Source organism: Hylobates moloch, unplaced genomic scaffold (genome assembly GCF_009828535.3).
Source record: "Hylobates moloch isolate HMO894 unplaced genomic scaffold, HMol_V3 SCAFFOLD_14, whole genome shotgun sequence".
Classification (NCBI taxonomy): Eukaryota; Metazoa; Chordata; class Mammalia; order Primates; family Hylobatidae; genus Hylobates; species Hylobates moloch.
Genome location: NW_026652289.1, coordinates 4,345,223 through 4,370,564, shown reverse-complemented (window position 1 = coordinate 4,370,564; position 25,342 = coordinate 4,345,223). Strand labels below are relative to the sequence as shown.

Genomic DNA, 25,342 nt, shown 5'->3' with positions numbered 1-25,342 from the left:
GCCAGAGAGAGAATAAGGAATATTCCAGACTGCAGGAGACTGGGATACCTGAGAATGGGGAATGGGAGTAAAAAGTTAAGAAAAACAAGTCTGTTAATCGTTTACAAATACCACCACACACCTGTACAGTGCTTCACACACAATAAGCACTCAGAATTAGTTACTATTCCTTTTCTTAGGTTTACTGATGAGTTTATTAGGCAACTGTCCATACTTGGGTGTCCTAAGGGGGACCTTGGCAGTGCCAATGATGCACACGTATTGTCACACATCCAAAACAATCATGGCAGCACGGAGTGCCTGGGATTCATAAACTTCCAGGAACTTGTCAATCTAACACCAGCCATTCAAACATTTCCATTCTCCCTTGAGCTTACTGAGAATCATATGAAAATTAAAATACACTATGGGTCTCTTACTGTGTAGGTGAATCAAAATCTGGAGACTATTTGCAGAGATCTTCACTAACTTTCCTATATTAGCTAAAAATAAATTGGTTGACTGTTGCCTCAGACAAAATTTCTTTGCTGTATTTATCAAATACTTAATAGGCACCTTCCCTTTGCCAGGTCCTGGAAACACAAGAATAGCCCCTATCCTTGGGTCCCTCCTAGTCTAGCAGGATAAACCACACGCAGATGAAATAGAAAGTAGTAAGTCAAATGACAGGCCAATATCAGAGTGTTATGGGGAACACTTGCGAGGGGCAACTGCTGTGGGCTGGGGTGAAGAGCACCTGGAAAGGGGCCAGGAAGTATTTTCTGGAGGAAATGATGCCAACCACAAGTGGGATATAAGACACTGCACAAAAGGCAGACTTGCATTACCATGAGGTGGATGAGCTGACCAAGGGCTCTCCTGTGGAGGACGGGGGCTGATGGCCAATAGCATGATACCCAAATTCATGTTGCAGCATGGTTTCCCCATGCTGCATTTGTAAAGTGCCTCTATGACAATATGGCAAATCTCACACATACACCATGTATGAGGAACACCTGCCACTCAACTTTCCAAGTTCATAGAGCTCACGCTCATAAGAACTGAGCCAAGATTTTGCCTCTGGCTGGGGAAAATATTAAACATTGGGGACATGGTTTTGCCACACTATTTACTGTCTTGAGTATGTGCCAAAGATTGAGAGGATGCAAAGGAGTGCAGCAATCCCAAACCTCACAAAGCCTGTTATTGAAAAAAAAAAAAAAAGGCAAACCTAAAAACAATAAAAACAAAACCACCACCAATAATTGGTGTGAATAACACGGTTAAAGCAGGTTAAAATATATATATATCATATATAAATATATATCATATATAAATATATATCATATATAAAATATATAATATATATAATATATATATTAATATATATATAATATATATTTATATAAATGTGTGTTCCAGACACTTTGGGCAGAGGCTCCCGAGAAAGGCTAGTTTAGGATATCAGCAAAGGAAAACAGAATCGTCAGAAGCCAAGAAGTGCGAGTCCAAGCAGGTGAGAATCAGCACTGATCAACCCACTGTGGGTCCCTGTACCTTCTAATTCTTCATTTTCCAGTCAGCTTGGTAGCATTAACTTGATTATCTACAGTTCAGCTGTTCACGTTACAGGGCGAGCTAATAAAATTTAAAAAAATGATATACCCCGGTTTTACAGAAAAGCCTCGTTAGAATGAAAAAAAAGCTATGACATTAAATTCTTTAGATTATCAAATAAAACTCGTTTATCAATTGCTATGCAGAAATATCAATGCAGGGTACTTAAAAATGTTCTTTTTCTGCATTTACCCCCCTGCCCCATCAACTTAAAAACTACCAGTTCGAACAGTAAAGGAAAGGGCAGATGAGCAAAGATGGTTGCCTATCTGGTTTTAATCATCGTGTATTTGCGGTGCCCAAATAACTAAAGCTTTAATACAACCTTAATTCTATAAGCAACCTGGAACGGGGGAAAATTAAATCTCTCACAGCTATTCACATTACCCAAATAGGAAGATTTTAACTTTACTTTCATAAATGTAAATGCTACACACGGTTACTATCAAAGTACAGAGCATACCATTGAGACTGACTCAAAGCAAAATACAGTACAAATTTATTGACTCCAATCATTCTTAGTCAACATTTAAGCAAACTGTAGACAATAGAATTGAATACAAATAAGCAATGGATTAACATTAGATAGAAATCCTATTTTACCATGAATTTTCAGTTCGAAAAAGCTTATTCCTAAGTAAAATGGAAAAATGACTTACTCTAAGGCATATGACAAAATATACAGAATTATAAAACCATTCGTTTTTCTTTTAACCATAAGCATATATTCAATGGAAAACTTGAAATAGCCTTGGACTAATGTTCTGAAAATTAGTATTAACCGAGTATAACTGTGTGAAAAATCTGGACAGCATTAACAAATGAAACAGCACTGAATTCTGTTATTTTAAAGATTTACAGTAAAATACTTTGGTTCCCAAAAGACTGTCTCCAAAAGGAATTTTTAAAAACACCTGACATCGTAACTCATTTTTTCTCCTCCAGAATCTAAACACCAATTTTGTCTTCTCCCCAGTCACATGGGAATGCCATAAGCTGGAGTACCCGCTGAGATGCACTGAAAGAGCATATTAAAAATTACAAAAAATTAAACTTCTTAAAGTGCTAAAACCACAAAAAGCCATAAATGAAAATCTATTTTTTAAAACTTAAAGTTTAGTAGTCAGTGTTAAAGAACACTTTTAAAGAGTATGTGTTAGCATTATTTAAATCAATAATGCATTTCACAATTATTGCAGAAACATCACTGAGACATCATCATAAATTTGTCAAACTGACTTGTAATCCAGTTAGATACAATTTATACAGAAATCTATTTGGAATTATACCTAATTACTTTTTACTAATAAACTTCAAATAATTTTACTTCCTGAAGTTCCAGATTACAGTTGTATACACACATGCATGCATGTGTGTACAAACCCAATTTGAGACAACAAAGGCCAACTTTAGATCTGTTAATTCTTCCATCTCTCCCTCACCCTGATCAGACAGTTGGCCTTGTAGATGCAGCCACACTGCACCTCCGTGAATAGACACATTTTATTCCTGTTTCACAGCAGCTACTCTCATTAGCACCAGTGGGACTACCTATGGATTCAAACGGTCACTAATTAAGTGCTGGGGCACATTTTTACAGGCAAGGCTATAAACGTTCCATTCCAAACCAGAAAACCAAGAACATCACACATCTCCCCACAAATGCAAAGAACACCACTGTTGAATTGTTAGTTGTATATTCTGGTAAAATTATAAATGCATTCTAACTAGTTTTAAAGGTGAATATTCTACAAATCTTCAAATATTACTGTTAAAATGAACAATATTTGTTACCTCCATTGCTTACTTTGAGTGATAAAAACATGTTTTAGGTTACTCCTTCCTTCTCCCACATAAAGAAAACAATTCAATATCAAGTTCTCAGATTAACAAAGAATATATTAAAACATTTTACATTCTTTCCACAACTGCATAAAAAAGCAGGCATCCTGCATACTTACATGGAATAAAGAGCTTTCTACATTTTCAAAATTAATTACAATCCTAAAAGATATTTACATGAATATCTTCACTAGCTAATGAGTTGCAACAATTTAAGACCAACTTGTTTTACACCAAGTATTTGCCTACTGGCTGAGATAAACATTCTTAAAAAACTTTACTGAATAAAGTAATTAACGTATCTTTCATTATTTTACTTCTTAACATTCAAAATAGTTACATGAGTGGAAGCATATTTTTTTGACCACCAAAATAAACTCTTTCAGCCTAATGCTTTTAAAGTACAGTATAAAAAGTAATAGAAAAACCAGAACGGCATTATAAATGTTTTTGGTTCAAAATTTTATTTGAAATCTTATATTCCTTGCTTAGACAAAAATGTGAAGACAAAACACCAGTCATTTTTAAAATCTAACAGATATGCAGAACCTATGTTTAGATCAAAAATATTTTTTTTTTTTACTGATTAACAATATTATTTTTAAAAAATCTTCGAAAATGTAGCATAAAGGTTCAAGTCCTGGGATACTGAATTTACAATGCCAAGATACTCTGTATCGTGGAATTATCACCGACAGATACTCTAACGGCCATGTAGGTGATGATTACTCAGGGAAACTGTCTTCTTTTGAAGTGACAGCTACCAAGATGGTCAGAGTAAGAAATACCACATTATACACGGAATGAATTCAATGTACAATAATCCATCTTGATGTTTCATGTAAAGCCATATGCTTTAGTTTTATCCTTAAAATGCATAGATTTCTTTAAGAAAACAAAGACGGCAAGAATCAATAACTGCAATTTATCTTCCCTTCTCCATCAAATTTAAGAAAGAATAGGAAGTAACTACTAAAATATTGTGGAATTTTGGAGTTTTTTCAAGTGAAGGAATACAAGGCAAAATTTCATATATAATATCCATAATGTACAAAGTCAATCAGTATTTTATAAAAATGTCTGGTTCAATAAAAAAAAATGAGAATATCTTTCCTAACACTGGTATGGAATGTTGGCAATAAGATTGATGGGTACAGAGTTATTTTCTGCTAGAGCACAAATTTAAAATTATTTGTTAATGACAGTAGTTGGCTTTTAAAAAAATATGAAAGAACACCTTGTAACACAAACTAGAGTCTAAATTGATATTACTTTCTTAAAAGGATTTTGTAGTTTCATTTTTTTAATACATCTAACTCCCACCCCCAAAAGTAAAAATTTTCCCTTTTGAAACACATTGAACTTTGGATATCCTACTGAAAGGCTTTTAATTACAAATTATACATAGTATTCTTTGAAAAGCCCAAAACCCATGGACCAAAATAAGTAGCTAAAACTAATTTTGGACCACTGATAGTGCTCCAATACCTATTTTTGAAATATTAAGCAATGATGTAGAGAATGGCCTTGCCCATGATTTTAACCACCAGACCCTCAACAAATTCTAACAGAAATTGTCACAAGAGAGACGCAGGAAAATGTGTATGTCGTATTTATTGTTCTTAGAAAGCATGTTGAAACTGCAGTGAGGTGTTTCTCCTCTGCTCTATCTGGAAGTAAATGGTAATTTAGAATTTTAGATCAGCTGTGCTAACTCTTGAGTGTCTGGGATCTATTTAAATACATGTCCCAACCTTATTTGTTATACTAATGTTAAAATCAAAATTAGTGCCATATGGTTAGCTTTTTGTCCTAACTACACTCAGATTTTCAATTTGTGACAGCATAAATCAGAGGAAATGAAATTTGTGCAGTCCTTCAAATGCTGGTCTGAATTTAGACTCTGGTGCAGTGTACATGTAACATGATACAGGTTTTTATAACAATGTCTATCACTACTGAAGCCCTTATAAACTGACCGTAGGGGACTTCCATAAATTGTTTTCATTTCCCAGGTCTTCCTTAGAGTTTAACTATCATTTATTATATTGACTGACAGCAAGTTTTTGTTAGTTTATAAAAATCTAAGTGTTACTATTGCTGATTTAAATTTCTCACAATTTTCATACAAAAAGAAGTTTTACATGACCACAAAATACCAAATATTTATTTTTCTCAAGTGTCAGGATAACTTATTAAAGTTGAGATTTATCTTTTATTGCTAAAGTAGTCTAAGATATAAATCAATACTGCAAACTACTCCACTTCTTCCTGATATATTTTGGACTTAACAACATGGTTAAGATTTAACTAGAACTCAAGTGTCTAAAATAATCAAAAGAAGGAATACTTCGATAGTATTCCACTAATTAATAAAAAACCAAAAACCTCAATTAAATGATTATACTGACACCATGGAATGAGGAACCATGCACACAATCAAGACGAATCCAATTTCAACATTAACGAAATCGAACCATCTTGTTCTTGTAAGGTCCAGAACCACAGTATTTTAAAAGGTGTATTTCTAAAGTTGATTAAGGACATTACTAAGTAATTATCAATTTGTCTCAAACTTAATTTCAAGCGTAACGATCTCCAACCTTTATTATTCTTGTTTAAAAAATATTTTGTTTCTTATGACACATTTCACAATTCAGGTTGAAATCTGGGGACTGCCTCCCATAGGTAAAAAGTGTTGGTCTTTCAATTGTGTGTTTGTTCGTGACTCCAAAGACTAAATGCAGTCTTGAATGTCCTGTGGCAAAGTTTACACATAAACTGTCTTTTAAATGTGATTGCTGAAAGGGGTGGGGCATGGTAAAAAAGGGTGTCTGATTCTTGGGGCACGAACAGTTTTTCTGTGGCTGGAGTTGGGTTTTCAGACAGGCCTGTGGGGCTGTCAGGCTCCAGAGGCTGGATCTTGGGCAGTGGTGGTGGCGGTGGCAGAGGTGGTGGAGAGGGAGAGTTTGTGGGAACAGGGCACACCTCAGATTCCTTATGCGCCGACTCCTCTGAAGCCTGAGACATGTGCGATTGGAAGTGACTCCAGAGTCGAAAATTAGTGCGAAAAGCTTTGTTGCACACGTGACAAATAAATGGTTTCACAGAGCACAGAAGCTCCTGGTGACGCTCCAGCTGCTTGTGCACCGTGAACATCTTCCCACACTTCTCGCAGGGCCACAGGCTGGCTTCTTTGCTAGGACCCGCTTCTTTGGGGGCTGTGCTGGCCTCGGGTGCCTCTTCTTCAGCCTCCTCCACAGGCTCCTCTTTGACTTGGATTTTCAGTTGCTTGGAAAGACTAAGGTCTTCAGGGAGACAAGAGGAATCTTCCGAGTCAAAGTTAACTTGTTCTGAAGAATCACTGAACACGTTGTCGTCTTTTGTGGTGACAATGTGGTTTACTTTATTGGGCTCAGGCTGGGATTGGGGCCTTGAAGAACCAGTCACATCACCATTGTGGTCCAAAACGGGCAAAGAAAAGTGTTCGGTGGGTGCCATGTTGTTCTGATTATGGACTTCAACCTGGTGCCGCCAGATGCTGAAAGAGGACTTGAAGGTGCGCATGCACTCGAGGCAGGTCAGCTTCTTATACTCACACTTGCTCTCATGTTCTTGCTTCAGCTCGGGCGAGAAAAACCTGAGGCTGCAGTAAGGGCAGACGGCCGCGTTCCGGCACAGCCGCTCGTGGCTTCCTTGCTCTAGGAGAGAAGAGAGCTTAGCATTACAGAGGCGGCACTGGTAAACCTCCTTGTTTTCTACTGGACTTGCAAGAGGAGCATGCTCTTTTGGTTTAGCAACTTTATTTACTCCAAGGGGTTTTTCTCCTGGATGCATTTTTATGTGCTGCTTAAATTGAGAGAGAAAGCGGTACGCTTTTCCACAGTAAGTACAAATGTAAGCTCCTTTGGCTCGAGATCTCAAGTTCCTCTTGATGACTTGCTGCGCTTGGGAGCTACTCTGTCCCTGAAAACCAGGCTTGCCGCGCCTTAACTTAATGATCAGGGCCTTCTTAATTTCTCTCTCTCTCACTATGTCAATCAGCTTTCTTTGGAATTTTTCATCCAAAACAGCATGTGAACTAGAGGCTGGTGATGGGTTCTTCACTATGCCGTGTTGGGTCTGACAGTGTGTCCACACTTTGAAGTTGGTGTGAAACCTCTTGTGACAGATGTCACAAGCGTAGGGCTTTTCTGGGTTATGGTACATGTTAACATGACGGTGAAGACCTGCTGTTGATCTAAAGATCTTAAGGCAATGTTTGCATTTAAATTTTTTGTTTGGTCTTGTCCCCTCCAACTCACCAAATTCGTCTTTATTCAAATCAGAATCTGGAAAATCTGCATCAAGGAGAGTAGGGCTTGAGCCTTCGTCAAAATTATCTTCTGACACAGGAGACCCATGCTCATTCACCTTTAACTTCTTAAATGGCAATCTTTGGTCCGCTTGGAACCTCCTTTTTGCTGGGAGTCTGCTCATGTCTTTTCGGTCATCTTCTGTTTTCAGAGACAGATCTCTCGTGACCGACGAAGATGAGGCAGCTGTTGTTGCTGCCGCATCTCCCACAGTGACACGGATGATGTCCGTGGGGTCCGACAGCGGGCTGCTGGGCTCAGTCTTTATGCGCACCTCAGTCACAGGGGAGGCTCCCTCCCTGTCTGTTGACTGAGAAGCACTAAAGGACCTGAGGCGATGCGGTTGTAGCACTTGAGGCCTGTCATCTAGGGCTGTTTTTTCACTACAATCTTTTAAAGATGACTTCTGAGATAAAGCACACAACACATTCCCTGGTGCATCATTGGACACCGAAGATGATCCCTGGGAAGATTTCAAATCTATGGAAGGTGAATAGACAGGAACCTGGCTATCCATCGACAATGACCGTCTGAGGAGACTCTTAACAAGTGGGCCACTCCTGTCAATGCTTTGGTTTCCAGAACCAGATCCACTGGATGGGATCACTAAGCCTAACTTTGAATAGTACAACAAGTTTCTATCTTCACCTTGACCATTTCCTTTGTTAGTTTCTTTTAATAGATAGGGAGTCTCTGATGAGCTACAAAGAGACAAAACAGGTGGCCGTGGTCTCTTCAAAGCCAGCTCTAGAGCTTTTCCTTTCGGAAGCTGACCACTCACACCTGGTTTATCATCCATAGCTTCTCTGTCTTGCAGAGGCTTTGAAGGCAACACTGCATTTCTTTTCACCAAACTGATTCTATTAGGATCATCCAAAGATCCAGAATGCTCAAGAGACTTTGCATATACCACAGAACTATCTTTCGGCCAACTCTTTTCAGTTAATGACAAATTGTGAAGTGGTTCAATTGGTTTTGGGACATGTGGCTTATTGGTATTGGCCTTGACTGCAATGCTAGGAGAGGGCCGGGAAGTATGGCTTACATCGGGTTGATTTTGACTAACAGTTTTTCCTTGTGCTTCGTTTCTACTTTGACAAACAATGACACTTCTCTTTTGAGAACTGTTTTCATCATCTTCTACAAACACTTTTTTTCTATTAGGACACGTTGGAAAGGGGGCTTGAGGTGTTTTAGAAACGATGTTGGTCAGAAAGGAAATCCCAAGACTATAGCCAAGTTCTTGCACAGCAGCAAGGCTGCTCTTCTCAACAAATAGAGAGGAAGAATAAATGTAGTTTAAAACATTATCAAAAGCATCTGGCTCACAGAAGTCAAGCTGAAATACAGTTTGTGACTCATTTTCCTTATTTGTGAATAAACTCTGAAAGTATTCGCTGCTGGCAGCCAAGACGTTTTTATGAGCTCGGAATTTTTGGTCTCCAACAATCAGCAGCACATCACACAGCTGTCCCTTGAGACGCTCCTCATTCAGGGCACTTAGGAGAGAAATGGCGTGTGCGGGGTTGATGTAATGCAGTAATCCCTCCATGGCTTGAGTTTATCTAAAAGACAAAATGTAAAATTACCACAGATATTGCAGTGAAAAGTTCCCCTGGCTCCTCAAGAGCAGGGAACATCAGCTGTCTTTGCATAGGTACCAATATTCAGCAGATCGTAGGCTGACAGAAGCTCTGTGAATGAACAATCTTATTTAAATAATGGTGAAAATGTAAAATAAGTCTCGTGGTTTAAGTAGGTCCTCATTAAAATAGAAGAATTGCAGGAACTATAACATAGGCATTTGTATACCATCAAAAAGGCTGCCAGAACTTGGCAGGTGGATATGGAAGCAATATTTGAAAATAAAGGTTTATTATTTAGGGTCCTTATCCATTTGATGCTTGGCACTATTCCTTATCAATTCACAAAACAAGTACGAATTATCAAAACCCCTGAAGTCTATAATTCTGAAAGAAAATCAGCTTTATTACTACATATACTTAAACATAATGTGAACTGTTAACAATTGGTTGCAAAGCAGGTCTTGTGAGACCCTTTTTTTTTTTTTTATTTTGAGACAGGGTATCTCTCTGTCACCCAGGCTGGAGTGCAGTGGCACCATGATGGCTCACTGCAGCCTCAACCTCCTGGGCTCAAGTAATCCTCCCACTCAGCCTCCTGAGTAGCTGGGACCACAAGCACATGCCACCTTGCCAGGTGATACAGTTTGGTGGTGTCCCCACCCAAATCTCCTCTTGAATTGTAACTCCCACAATTCCCACATGTTGTGGGAGAGACCCAGTGGGAGGTAACTGAATCACAGGGGTGGGTCTTTCTCGTGCTTTTCTCATGAGAGTAAGCCTCATGAAATCTGATGATTTTATAAACAGGAGTTCCCCTACACAAGTTCTCTCCTCTCTGCTGCCATGTGAGATGTGATTTGCTCCTCCTTGCCTTCCACCATGATTATAAGGCCTCCCCAACCACATGGAACTGTGAGTCCATTGAACCACTTTTTCTTGTAAGTTACCCAGTCTTGGGTATGTCTTTATTAGAAGTGTGAAAATGGACTAATACAGTAAATTGATACCAGTAGAGTGGGGCACTGCTGAAAAGATACCCGAAAATGTGGAAGTGACTTTGGAACTGGGTAATAGGCAGAGGCTGGAACAGTTTTGAGTGGGAAACTTTGGAACTCCCTAGAGACTTGCTGAATGGCTTTGACCATAATGCTGACAATGAAATCCAGGCTGAGGTGGTCTCAGATGGAGATGAGGAACTTGTTGGGAACTGAAGCAAAGGTGACTCTTGTTATGTTTTAGCAAAGAGACTGGTGGCATTTTGCCCCTGCTCTAGAGATCTATGGAACTTTTAACTTGAGAGAGATGATTTAGGATATCTGGCAGAAGGAATTTATAAGCAGCAAAGCATTCAACAGGTGACTCAGGTGCTGTTAGAGGCATTAAGTTTTATAAGGGAAGTAGAGAATAAAAGCTTGGAAAAGTTGCCGCCTGACAGTATGATAGAAAAAATCCCATTTTCTGAGGAGAAATTCAAACTGGCTGCAGGAATTTGCCTAAGTAAGGAGGAGCCGAATGTTAATCACCAAGACAATGGGGGAAAATGTCTCCAGGACATGTCAGAGACCTTTGCAGCAGCCCCTCCCATCACAGGCCCAGAGGTCTAGGAGGAAAAAATGGTTTCGTGGGCCAGGCCCAGGGACCCCTTTCTGCGTGCAGCCTAGGAACTTGGTGCCCTGTGTCCCATATGCTCTAGCTATGGCTGAAAGGGGCCAAAGTACAGCTTGGGCCATGGCTTCAGATGGTGCAAGCTCCAAGCCGTGGCAGCTTCCATGTGGTGTTAAGCCTGCAGGTGTGCAGAAGTAAAGAACTGAGGTTTGGGAATCTCCGCCTAGATTTCAGAGGATGTATGAGAACACCTGTATGTCCAGGAAGAAGTCTGCTGCAGGGCTGCGTCCCCTCCATGAGGGGCAGGGCCCTCATGGAGAAACTTCTGCTAGGGCAATGCAGAAGGGAAATGTGGGGTTGAAGCTCCCACACAGAGTCCCCAATGGGGCACTGCCTAGTGGAGCTGTGAGAAGAGGGCCACCATCCTCCAGACTCCAGAATGGTAGGTACACCGACAGCTGGGACTGTGGGCCTGCAAAACCCACACTCAATGCCAGCCCATAAAAGCTGCCAGGAGTGGGGGCTATACCCCGCAAAGCCACGGGAGCGGAGCTGCCTAAGACCATGGGAGCCCACCTCTTATATCAGCTTGACCTGGATGTGAGACATGGAGTCAAGGGAGATCATTTTGGAGCTTTGAGATTTGACTGCCCTGCTGAATTCTGGACTTGCATGGGGCCTGTAGGCCTCTTTGTTTTGGCCAATTTCTCCCATTTGGAATGCCTGTAGTTACCCAATGCCTGTACCCCCACTGTATCTGGGAAGTAACTAACTTGTTTTTGACTTTGCAGGCTCATAGGCGGAAGGGACTTGCTTTGTCTCAGACGAGACTTTGGTCTGTGGACTTCTGAGTTAATGCCGAAATTAGTTAAGACTTTGGGGGACACTTGGGAATGCATGACTGGTTTTGAAATGTGAAGACATGAGATTTGCAAGGGGCCCGGGGTGGAATGATACAGTTTGGCTGTGTCCCCAGCAAAATCTCATTTTGAATTGTAGCTCCCACAATTCCCCACATCTGGGAGGGACCCAGTGGGAAGTAACTGAATCATGGGGGCAGGTCTTTCTTATGCTGTTCTTGTGATAGTGAATAAATCTCAGGAGAGCTGATGGTTTTATAAAGAGGAGTTCCCCTGCACAAGTTCTCTCTTCCCTGCCACCATGTGAGATGTGCCCTGCACTCCTTGCCTTCTGCCATGATTACACAGCCTCCCCAGTCAGGTGGAACTGTGAGTCCACTGAACCTCTTTTTCTTTGTTAGTTACCCAGTCTCAGGTATGTCTTTATTAGCATTGTGAAAATGGACTAATTACACCTGGGTAATTTTTTTTATTTTTATTTTTAGAAATGGGGCCTCACTATGTTGCTCAGGCTGGTCTCCAACTCGTAGGCTCAAGAGATCCTCCTGCTTCAGCTTCCCCACGTGTTGGGATTACAGGCATGAACCACTGAGCTTGGCCAAGAGACCTTTAAAAATAGAAAGAATTTGGAAAGAGAAAAATTATTTGCTAATTACTAATGAAAGTGTTTGCGCCAGGCACAGTGGCTCACGCTTGTAATCCCAGCACTTTGGGAGGCCAAAAGGGGCAGGTCACTTGAGGTCAGGAGTTTGAGACAAGCCTGGCCAACATGGTGAAATTCCATCTCTACTAAAAGTACAAAAATTAGCCGAGGGTGGTGGCATGCACCTGTAATCCCAGCTACTCAGGAGGCTGAAGCATGACAATCACTTAAGCCTGGGAAGCGGAGGTTGTAGTGAGCCAAGATTGCACCACTGCACTCCAGCCTGGGTGACAGAGCAAGACATCGTCTCAAAAAAAAAAAAAAAAAAAAGATCAAGTGTTGAAGAATAAAAGAAGTTTGTTTTCTTTCTTATGCTATTTGCCTTGCAATCTCATGAATACTATTTTCTTACCAAATCACATTTTCAACAACAGCACAAAGGAAACTTTAGCCTAGTTCTAAATTTAATTAAAGAGTTTAAACTGAGATTTCACTGAAATGCTCTTCAAATCTAAACATGAGAAGAGGAGGCCTAGTGGTAGAGTGCAAGCTCTGGTGCCAGACACTTGGGTTGAGATGCCAGCTCCTTGCAGGCTGGCTGATTGTCCTTGGGTATTTCTGTTAGCCTCTCGGTGTGGCAGGTCCCTCACCTGAGACGGGAATGACAACTGTGCCCTCCTCTTGCAGGGTTGTTGCAAAGAATTCATCTAAAGAAAACTCAACAAATGTGCACTTAACTTTCAGAAACTGCAGGATTAATAGGCATCTAATTCAGCATCAAAGAAACAGGGCAGATTAACCCCACCATATTCTCGATGCAGACAAAGCCATTTCATGCAGAGACAATGCCTGACTCTGTGTATTTGACCCCTTATTTAGGCTTCTGTTCCTCTAACACCTCATCCTTTTCATTTTTTTTTTTTTTCTAGACAGGATCTCGCTCTGTTGCCCAGGCTGGAGTGCAATGGCTCAATCTTGGCTCACTGCAACCTCTGCCTCCTGGGTTCAAGCGATTCTCCTGCCTTAGCCTCCTGAGTAGCTGGGATTACAGGTATGCACCACCACACCCAGCTAATTTTTATATTTTCAGTACAGATGGGGTTTCACCATATTAGCCAGACTGGTCCCGAACTCCTGACCTCACATGATCCGCCTGCCTCAGCCTCCCAAAGTGCTGGGATTACAGGCGTGAGCCCCCGCACCTGGCTCATCCCTTTCATTTTATAATGCCGTATTTTCTTTCAAATATTGTTAAGATGTTTATTTTTAAGATTACATGTATCCCAAGTAACTAAGAATATTTGTGACGGTTTTATCTTTCTCTAGCAGGCAAACTGTAGATGAACCAAACTTGACCCTAGCACATTTGTAGGTTCTCTTCTGGCCTTTGCTGGTTACCCCAGCTGCCAGGCTCTTCAGGAAGAGCCCAGAGTCTCCTAGGCTGTCAACCTGGGAGTGGCCACACGCGGTATACAATTCCTTCTGACTCCCTGATAAGATGCGACTCAATTTAACTGACTGAGACACAGGACTTTTCTTCTAGAGATGATGCCTTTAGCCTGTCCACAAACAACTGCTTTGGTCAGACTGTACCAAGTTTCTGTCCATTCCCAACTACCATCCTTTCAAAGTAAATGGTAAATTTTAATTCTTCTTTTTAAAAAATTATTCTATTTGTGACTACTTGATAATTTCCCTTCCTTTTTCTTCTGTTAGTCATTTAAATTTTCCTTAATCCTACTATACTTTCTTTACATCTATTTGTATGAAGAAACCCTTACCATCTTTTACAGAGGTCAGCAGAAAAGGACATAAGCTTATAATGTTACACATATTGACTCAGCTGGGTACTGAGGAGTTTTTAGCACTAATAATTTTTGACAAAGCTAGTTCAGATGTTGCCACAGGGAAAAGCTGTAACACAGAATTAAAGATACAGAATTAAAGGCTTGGATAGTCTTTGTCAAAAGGGGTTTTTAAACTCAACTTGGTGGTTTAAAACTAGCAATTAAAAAATAAATGACTAGGACAGAGTAGAAAATATCAGAATGCATCAAATGTCATAAGGCTAATTATGAGCTTGAGAAACTTTTGTTTCTATTATATATATATGTACATATCCACATACGCAAGCATGGACTGGATTGAGATGTAAAATGTATTCCTTCCTGTGGGTCAGTCAAAATATTTTGAGAGCCACTGTTCTAGGCTAACCAACCTCTTTGAGCCTCAGTTTACCTCACCATAAAATAAGGATAATACTAGCAGCTACCACATAATGCTATTGTGGGAACTAAATAAGATAATAATAGTGGCTACCATTTATATAGCACCTAACTGTACAGCAACCTACACTACAAACTGTACCAGAAACTTCTCCTATCATTCATTCATCAAAATGGGATCACAGAAGGTGTGAAGGAGGCAAGGGATGAGCCATGGAAATAAATGGAGGAAGAACATCACAACAAAGGGAGAAGCTAAGGCAACAGGAGGGCTGGAGCAGTGTGTGCTGGGAGCCATGCAAGATGACATCTGAGAGGCAATAAGAAGTAAGACTGTCTAGGGCTGGGAGACCTCCAGAAGAACTTTATTTTTTACTATGGATGAAATGGACAGCCATTGAAGATTCTGAGCAGAGGAATGACAAAGACCTGAATTACATTTCCAAAGGATTGCTCTGGCTCTGTTGTTGAGATTAGACAACAGAGGGTAGGTTAGGGGGGAAGCTGCGGGCCAGCCTGCAGTCCACTGTAATGACCCGGATGAGAGAGGATGGTGGCTGGGACCAGGGTGGTAGCAACGGAGGTAAAGGCAGAGTCATTAGGATTTCTAGTGGACAGACTACAGGAGAAAACAGAAGGTGTGGAGTTAAGTATTCTGCCAAAATAACTGGAAGGGCATCCTTAGGAGAGATGGGGTTTGACAGAAAAACCAGGAGTTCAGATTTTTTAAAGAATTCAGTTTTGATATCCTACATGTGAGCAGAAACCTGTTCATCAATGCACCCTTTATGACCCTCCATCTCTGCCTTACTGTCCCTACTTCCTTTCTTGTGCTTCCTGGGATCAGTTCCCAAATAAACATCTACCTCTGAATCCTTGTCTTGGGGTCTACTTTTGGGGGAATCCAAACTAAGACACAAACAGAACTTGAAGCACAGGTAAAGGCTAACCACTTCACATTAAAACCTCCCTTCCAACGGCTTGTCCTGGCCCTTTAGTGTGAAGACTAAACCAAGGGGAGTTTTCTACATCCCTGGACCTGAAGCAAATGGTATTCCACAGACCGTATGCATCCTGTTGCCAAAAAAGCAACATTTGTGTCCCTTTTGTTTAGAAAGGTTTCCTTCTTTATGCATTATTCAAAGTATCATGATCCCTATTTCTGTTCTAAGTCATGCTTCAAATTTCTTGGATCACAGACTTCTATCTTCTTTGGATGAAAACATCTATGAACTAGGGGACAAAAATAAAGTCACTCAAAGTTAAGTTGTAAGAGAAATACTCACTGTCCCTGAAAATTATTGGGGATTTAAAACTTAACTTTCCTATAACCTCCATTTAGAGCCATCACACCTGCCTGAAAAGTGCCTCGAGATGTCCAAATTCCTGATACACAAGTGCAGAATAACTTTAGAGTATTTATTTTCCATTCCATTCAGTAGAACAGTAACTAGGTACTTAACAGCTAAAATTTGGGTGTTTATTCTGTCACATACACAAAAGCAAACACTTTTTATGTATTAACTCAATATTTACATCAACCATAGGAGGTAGGTACTATTATCATCCCCATTTTACAGATGAGAAAACTGAGGCACAGAAGGTCAAGTAACATGCTCAACATCATAGAGATAAGTAGCAGAGCAGGATTCACATCAGCTGGCTTGGATCCAGAGGCTAAGCTCTTAACCCCTACACGACACTGCCTCTAGTTTCCTCTTCCAATTCTTGTATCATCTTCTGAACTAGACAGTGTCATCAATCCTTTTTACAAATGAGACAACTGAGGCATTGAGCGGTCAAGTCATTTGCCTAAGGTCACCCAGACAGTTATAGACTTATGGCTAGCATCTGTCTAGTGTGTGCTAGAACCCTTCCAGACATGGAAGATATCAATTTAACAAGTATGGCCCTGCCTCACGGAGCTTAAGGTCTTGCGCAGGAAGAGGACAGGTCAATTCATCAGCCTAGTCCAGTATGCTGAGCAGCAGATAGGATGTTTGCAGAGGTAGAGACGCAGTATGGATGACAGGCATCAGAGCCAGGTGAGATGGAGGCCAGGAAGGGCGTTCTACGAAGAAAGTTTTATAGGGAATGCCGGGAAAGGATAGGAAGGATGAAGGACATTTCAACGGACGAGTATTTATTTTCCATTCCATTCAGTAGAACAGTAACTAGGTACTCAATAACAGCTATAATTCGGGTGCTTATTCTGCCACATACACAAAAGTAAACACTTTTAATGTATTAACTCGATATTGACATCAACCCTAGGAGTTAGGTATTATTATTATCTCCATTCTACAGATGAGAAAACTGAGGCACAGAGGGTTAAGTAACATTCTGAGTGTCAGACAGATAATAAGTAGCAAGGCAGGATTCACATCAGCTGGCTGGGCTGCAGTACATGCAACACTACAGAGACAAGACAGAGCAGGAGGAATCCAAGGGAACCACAGGTAGCTTTGTCTGGTGAAAGGTAAAGGTACACATAGGGGAGGAAATGCCCATGAGGCTGGAGGAAGAGGGAGGCATGAGCGTCTTGGGGGCTAAAATATGTCATCTGAGGATCTTGCACAGGAAAGCAACATTGTCCATTCTCCCCAATACCCCAGGATCTAGAGACTCTAGATGTCTAGATAGGAGAGAGGGGTAGCTGGGAGATGCAGATCCCTCACCTTCACATTAAGGCCCTTGCTTTTTTTACATTTTAATCCAATTATTAAGCTTTGAAAACAATGTACGCTTTCCTAGTCTGGCTGCAAACAGACAATTAACTATTGAATTTTTGTGTTTTAATGACAGTATATTTGAGCTTAACAATTACCTAAAAATATAAAACGCTCCATCCATTAAGAATGTAAGTAAAAAGGGGTAAAATCACAACTGCTGACGAGCACGAGATAATCCAGCAAGACTGTTTGTGGCTGGTGGCTGTGTAGACCGAATCCTCAAAAACTTTTTATTTCTCTGCACTTCTGCTGTCAGATAAGGCGAGCTTCGTTGCCAGGTGTACTTTCTCCTCAGTGTATTTTTCAGATCTAGATCGGTAAGTTTGCCGGCACATCACTCCAAATTTCCATGCAGGTTTTCATTATGAGTAATCAGGGCCTCCGACTTACAGAAGCAGTGCATCTTACACATAAACACACACTGCTGCCACCACCGTCTACGCCCCTCCTTTCCACGGCTCATCTCCACCTGACTCATCACAGCAGAAGTTCTGCCACTTCAGTCATGGCGGAAAAACCTTGGAGCTCTTAAAAGACAAGTGGGTGAAATTTGGAGAAAAGGTCTATTTATGAGCAACAGAAAAAACTAAGAGGAAAACCCCCCAGGAAAACCAGTTTCTGAAATAGGGCCGGCTTGCTTGCCACTTTGATCCTTGCACGCAAATAGCTTCCCAAAGCCTGCCTCATTGTTTCTACTTCATGTCTTCTGAAATTTCAAAATGAGAGAATCTTTATGGTTAACAATTCACAGAGGACCTTACAGTTCCATGGAAAAGCCTTTCAAATCAGTCTACTTCTCTCAAATCCTGGCTCTGCCACCTATTAGGCATGTAACCTTCTAAAGATGACTCAACCTTTCTGACTAGTTTCCTTACCTGTTAAGCATGGCTAACACTACCCACCACATAGGATTTTTATGAAGGACAGAAGAGGCAACAGGTTTGAAAGCCCCAGTACGTTCAGCACTTCCCATGTGGCACATGCACATCTTCCTTCCTTCTCCTCTTCCCCTCACAGATGCTTGTGTGGGCCTGCTACCCACCACGCATACAAGAGGTGCTGGTGATGGGGAGATGAGTAACTGGCCTGCTTCTTGTTCTCCTGTAGCTCACATTTCCGTGGTAGGACAGATAATAATTAATAAAGGATGTGAAAAATGCTATGGGGATACTGATTCCAGGAAGCAATTAATTTGGCCAGGGCGTAGGAGGGTGGATGAGTGAATAGTGGGAACTATTCACTATTAACTATGAGTGAACAGTCCTAAGGAAGGCTTGGGACTCATCACTCCTTTGACAATTATAATACAAGCTGAGTATCTCTAGTCCAAAAACCCAAAACTACTTTCTGAGCAACGACATGATGCACAAAGGAAAGGCTCATTAGAGCATTTTGGACTTTTGAATTAGGGATGCTGAACCACTGGGTATAATGCGAATATTTCAAAATCCCAAACAACCTGAAATCTGAAACGCTTCTGGTCCCAAGCATTTCAGATAAGGGATAGTCAACCTGTGATACTAAAGGTTCCATTCTTTACATTTCTACTATAGACACTTTTCAGAAATGCTCATCTGGCCTTGCTGGGGCTTAAAACCTTCCAAGGGCTTGCCCTGGCCTCAACTTTCAATTCCCTGGAATGGCTACAAAACCCTTCAGAACTGGATTCCAGAAGATTATTTCATACCATCACTTCAAATTCCTCAGGTAATAAATGCTAAGGGGGTGGGGGACTCATATCTCACATCTTTTTTTTTTTTTTTTTTTTTTTGAGGAGTCTCACTCTGTCACCCAGGCTGGAGTGCAGTGGCACGATCTTGGCTCACTGCAACCTCCGCCTCCTGGGTTCAAGCAATTCTCCTGTCTCAGCCTCCCAAGTAGCTGGGACTACAGGCGCCAGCCACCAGGACTGGCTAATTTTTGTATTTTTAGTAGAAACGGGGTTTCACCATATTGGTCAGGCTGGTCTCGAACTCCTGACCTCAGGCGATCTGCCCACCTTGATCTCCCAAAGTGCTGGGATTACAGGCCAGCCACCTGTAAGATATGAGCCACTGCGCCCAGCCTCGTATCTTAACATAAATTAATTAAATGCAAATACTTTCCTCTTTATAGAGTGTTAAATCAGTTGTATGGAATTAAGATTTCTGAGGGAGAGGGAAGGTAGGCAGTTTCGAATATAGAGCATCTAGTGATAGAAGCAGAAGAAAGCAAAGCACGAGTTGGCACTCAGAAGGGTACCAGGGGGCGAGTGAGGGGTTGAGAAAGAGAGATGGAAAGGGATCAAAATAATCTCACCTACTTGGACTAGTGTCATAGCTAAGGTACATTATAAATTAAGTTGGCTCCCAGACTAGCCACAGAACTGCTACTACCAGTTCTACAGGAAAATGGCTCTTTACATTCAGCATCAACCTAGATTTCAACTCTGGGAACATGGGTCCTTTGGAATGTTGGGGATTGCTTCTATAGTCCTAACAATCATGATACTAGAAAAAAGAGGGAATGCATGTAACACAAGGCAAACACCTAGTTAAAACAACAAAGCATCTACATTTGACTTTGGAACATACACACACACACACAGACTGCTTATCCCCAAACCCTCATCTCAGGATTTAGCCATAACACCTACCATTGGATTTTACTATTCGATGGTGATAGGAAGTTGCCTCTGAGTTTCGGTCTTATCATCACTCACTTGGTGACAATGCAAATATCCTCAGATTTCAAACCTAGACTAGCTTATCCAATCCTTCAAGAGGAGTCATGTTACCATCTTGTATTCCATTTCACCACACTTTCAGTCTCTACCAAGGGGGTTTGATTTTGGTTTGATGGTTTGTTCTCGGCCACATTCAGGAGAATGATCCTACTCTAACATAGTTCAAGCTCCTCTGCACCTTAGCAGAGCAGACTCTGGTCACAGCCTTTGCTGTTTTCTTCCAGCCACTACACAGCCATTCCACCTCCTGTTAACAGCCCCATGATTTTGCTATAGAAGAACTGCTCTTGTCCCACTGTGTGCTACAGCCTGATGTGCTCCTCTCCCCTACCTGTGGGCTAACCATACAACCAAAGCCAAACCAGTCAGAAACTTTGTCCTTGGAATATGAATCCTGAGAAGAATGACAAAGGCAATAAATAAATGAAGCTGACTTATCTCAGCGGAGGCCTGAAAATGCAACCTTGCTAGTGCCTACTACATAGATTCCTGGAGTTAGCTTGGTTTTTGTCCTTCTTCCTGGCCCAGTTTTTTAGCTTTCCTTTTAAGTCCAAGAGCAACCCTGTATCTTTACAATAAACTACTTTTTCCATTCAAGCCAGACAGTTTCTGTTCTTGTTATTAAAGAACCCTAATATATTTCCACGTGGTATTCACTGTTCCTGTCATGCCTTCTAAACCCATCCTAATACAACTTCTAGACTGAGCTTCTTAGAACAAAGCTTTGATCGTTCACCCAACATACACATTAAATATTCCTATTATTAATTCAACTTATTTACTGAATTCCAATCTTGTACAAGGCATGGTTAGATTTATCTGAAATACAGGGGTGCACCAAACAGACAAGACCCCCACTTTCTAGTGAGACTGAAATCAGATGCTAAGGAAACAAATACAAAAGATAACCTCAGATTCTGCTAAGTGTTATGGTGGAAATAAATAAGGTGCTATCGCTGGATGCAGTGCCTAAAGAGGATGGTCAGAAAATACCTTGATGGAATATTTCAGCTGAGACCTAAGATCTGAATGAAGAGAACCACTTTGATCCTGTTTAAAAATAAAATAATAAAAACAGTTGTTCTCCATTAGGCTAAAATTTTTAAAACAATGACTAAAGGGCTCTGTAAAATCTGGTTTCAAATGACTTTTAAAATTTTCTTAGCCGGGCATGGTGGCTCATGCCTGTAATCCCAGCACTTTGGGAAGCCAAGGCGGGTGGATCACCTGAGGTCAGGAGTTCGAAACCAGCCTGGCCAACATGGTAAAACCCTGTCTCTACTAAAAATATGAAAATTAGCCGGGTGTGGTGACGGGTGCCTGAATCCCAGCTTCGAGAGGCTGAGGCAGGAGAATCACTTGAACCTGGGAGGTGAAGGATACAGTGAGCTAAGATCGTGCCACTGCACTCCAGTCACCACTGGGTGACGGCTGAGCCAGAGCGAAACTCCGTCTCAAAAAAAAAAAAATTTTTTTTTCTTTCCCTTAGTTATTCCCTGTGATACCTTCCTGCTCCAGATACTCTATCTCTGAGACCTAACTTGCACATCTGACTTCTTCCACTCCCCAATCTGGAAAGTCCTAGAACTTACCTAAACCCCTCCTCAGCACACTACTCAGAACACTAATCACCTTTCAAAGCTCAGGTCAAGTTCCAGCTCCTCCATAAAATCTTCCATTATGGGTTGAATTGTGTCCCCACTCTTCCCTCCCAGATTTATATGATAAAGACTTAGCCTCCAGTACCTGGAGAACGTAATCATACTTGGAAACATGGTCTCTAAGAGGTAATTAAGTTAAAATGAGGGCTTTAGGGTGACCCCTAAACTGATGTAACTGGTGTTCTTACAGGACAGGAAGATTAGCAAAAAGACACGAACAGAGGAAGCACCAAGTAGGGACAAGAAGATGCCATCTATAAGCCAAAGAGAAGCCTCAGAAGAAGCCAACTCTGCTGACACCTTCATCTTGGGACTTCCAGCTTCCAGAACTGTGGGAAAAGAAATCTGTTAAGTCATCCAGTCTGCAGAACTTTGTTACAGCAGTCCAAGCAAATGAACATATCTTCCTTGACTACTTCTGCTTATAATGTGCAAATACCTCAACTTCAGCACCATTTACATGTTTATTCACTGCCTTTATTGTCAGTCATTTGTGTCTCCCCGAGGACTGAAAGCTATTTAAAGACTGATCATCTATTTAATATCTTTTGGCATTCTTATCAACGCTCAACATGTTATCTTCCACAACAATAAAGATTTGATTTTTCTGTACTCTTCACTCCAATTAAATGCAGGAGTGAAAATTATGGCTGTTAGTTGTTTTGCTGAAGTAAAGCATATTACATCACTGCCCCGCTTTAGAGTACTGTACTGATTTTTCTATTCCTAAAGAAAATCCAAACTATAGACTGGCATACAAGACTTTTCATACTTTGGTTACAATTCATCTCTCCACCCTTATTGGACACTCCTTACCATCTACTCTACAAACCTGCATATACAGCTTCTGCCACCCAAAATCTCTCTCTCTTCCCTCTCCTTTACTTGCCTAATTCTATCGAAAGATCCAGTTGAAATGTCACTGACTCTAAAAGCTTTTGTAATTTGCCCCTAGCCAGCAGCTGAGTCATCTAAACTACAATACTTCATTTCTCTGTAATAACACCACAACTTCTTCAATTGATCTGCTTTTACATGTGTCTCCCTCCAGGGACTCCCTAAAGAAAGAACCCTTGTTTGCATGCACGTATCCCTGATGCCCAGCACAAGGCCTGGCAAGCTAGGTACTGGGCAAAGAGAGAAATCATCAAACTTGAGGCTCAAGACCTGGACTGGCTCACCTTTATTTCTCCAGCATCCGTTACACAGCCCCAACACGTGGCAGTATTCTTTGCTTTTTCTATTAGACCTTGTGACTTTAATCACTGCTGACGATGATTCCCAAATCTGTATCTCTGCTTAGACTCTTGAGGCTCCAGCCTCTCAGGTACCTACTGAACGGTTCCATCACAGTATATCCTCAGGTCCAGCATGGTACTTAAACTCCACACCTCTCGTCCCTGCTCCCACATCTGCTTGTCCTCACATATTCCCGATTTACTTTGGTGTGTTGCCAGCCCCTAAAATCTCTTCTCTTTCCCTTATAGCCTATCACTGTGACCTGGTCAAACCAAGCTCTTAAATAGCTTATAATCTGCTCTCTCTACTTCCATTGGCTTTGGGGACAACTAAAATTGTCCCTTCGGCTGGGCACAGTGGCTCATGCCTGCAATCAAAGCACTTTGGGAGGCCAAGTGGGGTGGATCATGAGGTCAGGAGATCTCAAGACCAACCTGGCCAACAGGGTGAAACCCCGTCTCTACTTACAAAAAAAAAAATTAGCTGGGCGATGTGGCGGATGCCTGTAGTCCCGGCTACTCAGGAGGCTGAGGCAGGAGAATCGCTTGAACCCGGGAGGCGGAGGTTGCAGTGAGCCGAGATCACGCCATTGTACTCCAGCCTGGGGCAACAAGAGTGAAACTCCGTCAAAAAAAAAAAAAAAAAAGAGAAAAGAAAAAATTGTCCCTTTAATTATCTCATTTCCATCGAGAGACCTTCTTAATAACTTAACCCCAGTTTTGTTATTTACAATTTTTCCTTACCAGTGTACACATCTAATATTCAACAGTGTAAGTTAAATTTTTAATGTAACCAATTTTTTTTCAGCAAGGAATGAAGACCATAATGTTAGTTTTGAAGAAAAGGATCTTTTAGGTAAACCTTTGATTTGTAACACACGCGTGCCCTCGGAGGCTCGGTGCCAGGGCTGTGAGCGCTTGCACGAAAGGAAAAACCCCAGGCCGTGTGAAGTCTAACTTTCCCCGTCCTCTCGGTCAGGCAATCCCACCGGGACACCTGTCTAAAAACATCCCGCCTCCGAACACGCGCTCTTGCAGAATTCTCCTGAACCGCAGAGTCCTCGTGGCTGGGACCGCATAGCAACCGGGGGCAGAGTGCGAGCCCCCAGGGGTGTGCTAGGATGGAAAAGCAAGAGCCGCTGAGGATGGACTACGGGGCGTGTTCCCGAAAAGCCGGGAAGAGATGTGGCGGGGCTGCCGCGGGCGTCTCTAAGGCCGGCACGGGCGGCGTCTTGACTCCCTGCCCCTCCAGCCGCAGACCTCGGACGGGGGCAAGGGGGCTCCTCCAGCGGGGAGACGGTCGCCGGCCGAGCAGCAGAGCTCCTGGCCAGCGGAGGGTGCTGTGCTCTGCGGGACCGCCGGGAAATCCCAGACAAGGTCTGCAGGGGCTCTGGAGGGAAAGAAACGCGCTGCGAGGTCCAGGCGTCCGTGGGAGGGGCCGGGGGCGGGGAGGGAGCGTCCGGCGGGCAACGAGCGGTCACGCTCCGGCCACCGGGCCGAGGACGGGGCGGCGGGGCTGGGTCCCGGACCGTGAAGGGAGCGGCGGGTCGCGGCAGGTGCGGGGTCCCCAAGGCCGCCGGGCAGCTTCCGCGCGCACACCGCGGCCCGGGCCGCCGGCCCCCAACCCCTGCCCGGAACGGGAGAACGCGCCCTTCTCCACGAGGCGTTTCAACCGCTACGCGCGCGGGGCACGCGCCTGGGCCAGGCGTGTCCCCTACCCCGGGGGCAGCTCGGCCAGGGTGAGGAGTGAAGCCCGTGAGGGAATGGAGCATGCGCATTCGCGAGGGCGAGGCCAAGTGTGGGCAGGGAGCGTGCGCAGTGTGAAGGTACAATCGGCTACGTGGGAACCCGGGGCATGCTCGGTGAGCGCCCAGGCCCCGCGCACGCGCAGAAGCGCTCGGAGCCCGTAACCCGCTGGTGGAGAAAAAAGAGGAGAGAAATCACCTCAGAGTTACGTCAGGAAAGGCCGCGTTTTGCGGGGAGGCTGTAGCCTCCCAGGGGGCCCCGCAGTTCTCCTAGAGCGAGGGGCGTGACAGTTACTCACCGGTCTTCAGTCTCGAGGCAGACGCCGGGCCCCTTTCCGCTCACACTCGGCTCGCGCGCGCCGCAGCCGCCGCTGCCGCTGTGATTCCATCCATCTTGAATTTGACGTCATCCCACACCAGGGATGAGGTCATCGCAGGCATCGCTCGTCACGTGCGCGGCACTCTGATTGGGCGCCGGGCGCCGGAGGGCGGGGCGAGGGGGGCTCGCGGCGCAGGGGGACGGGGGAAG

The 25,342-nt window shown here is 42.7% G+C and overlaps 1 protein-coding gene across 2 annotated transcripts; it reads right to left on the bottom strand.

Moving 5' to 3' along the window:
* Positions 1-2,072: 2,072 nt before the first annotated feature.
* ZBTB21 (zinc finger and BTB domain containing 21) lies at positions 2,073-25,221 on the bottom strand. Of its 2 annotated transcripts, XM_032175036.2 has the most exons (3): positions 25,113-25,221; positions 7,743-9,358; positions 2,073-7,139 (listed from the first exon to the last, which is right to left on the bottom strand). In XM_032175036.2, the coding sequence occupies exons 2-3, from the start codon at positions 9,343-9,345 to the stop codon at positions 6,145-6,147; spliced, it is 2,598 nt and encodes an 865-aa protein (XP_032030927.1). In that variant the 5' UTR covers positions 9,346-9,358; positions 25,113-25,221; the 3' UTR covers positions 2,073-6,144. The 2 variants fall into 2 exon arrangements, with proteins under 2 accessions (XP_032030927.1, XP_032030926.1); XM_032175035.2 differs by having other exon boundaries at positions 2,073-9,358.
* Positions 25,222-25,342: the final 121 nt, after the last annotated feature.

Excerpts from the sequence above, each read along its gene's own strand:
- ZBTB21 (XM_032175035.2), bottom strand. The coding sequence starts at position 9,345 with ATGGAGGGATTACTGCATTACATCAACCCCGCACACGCCATTTCTCTC.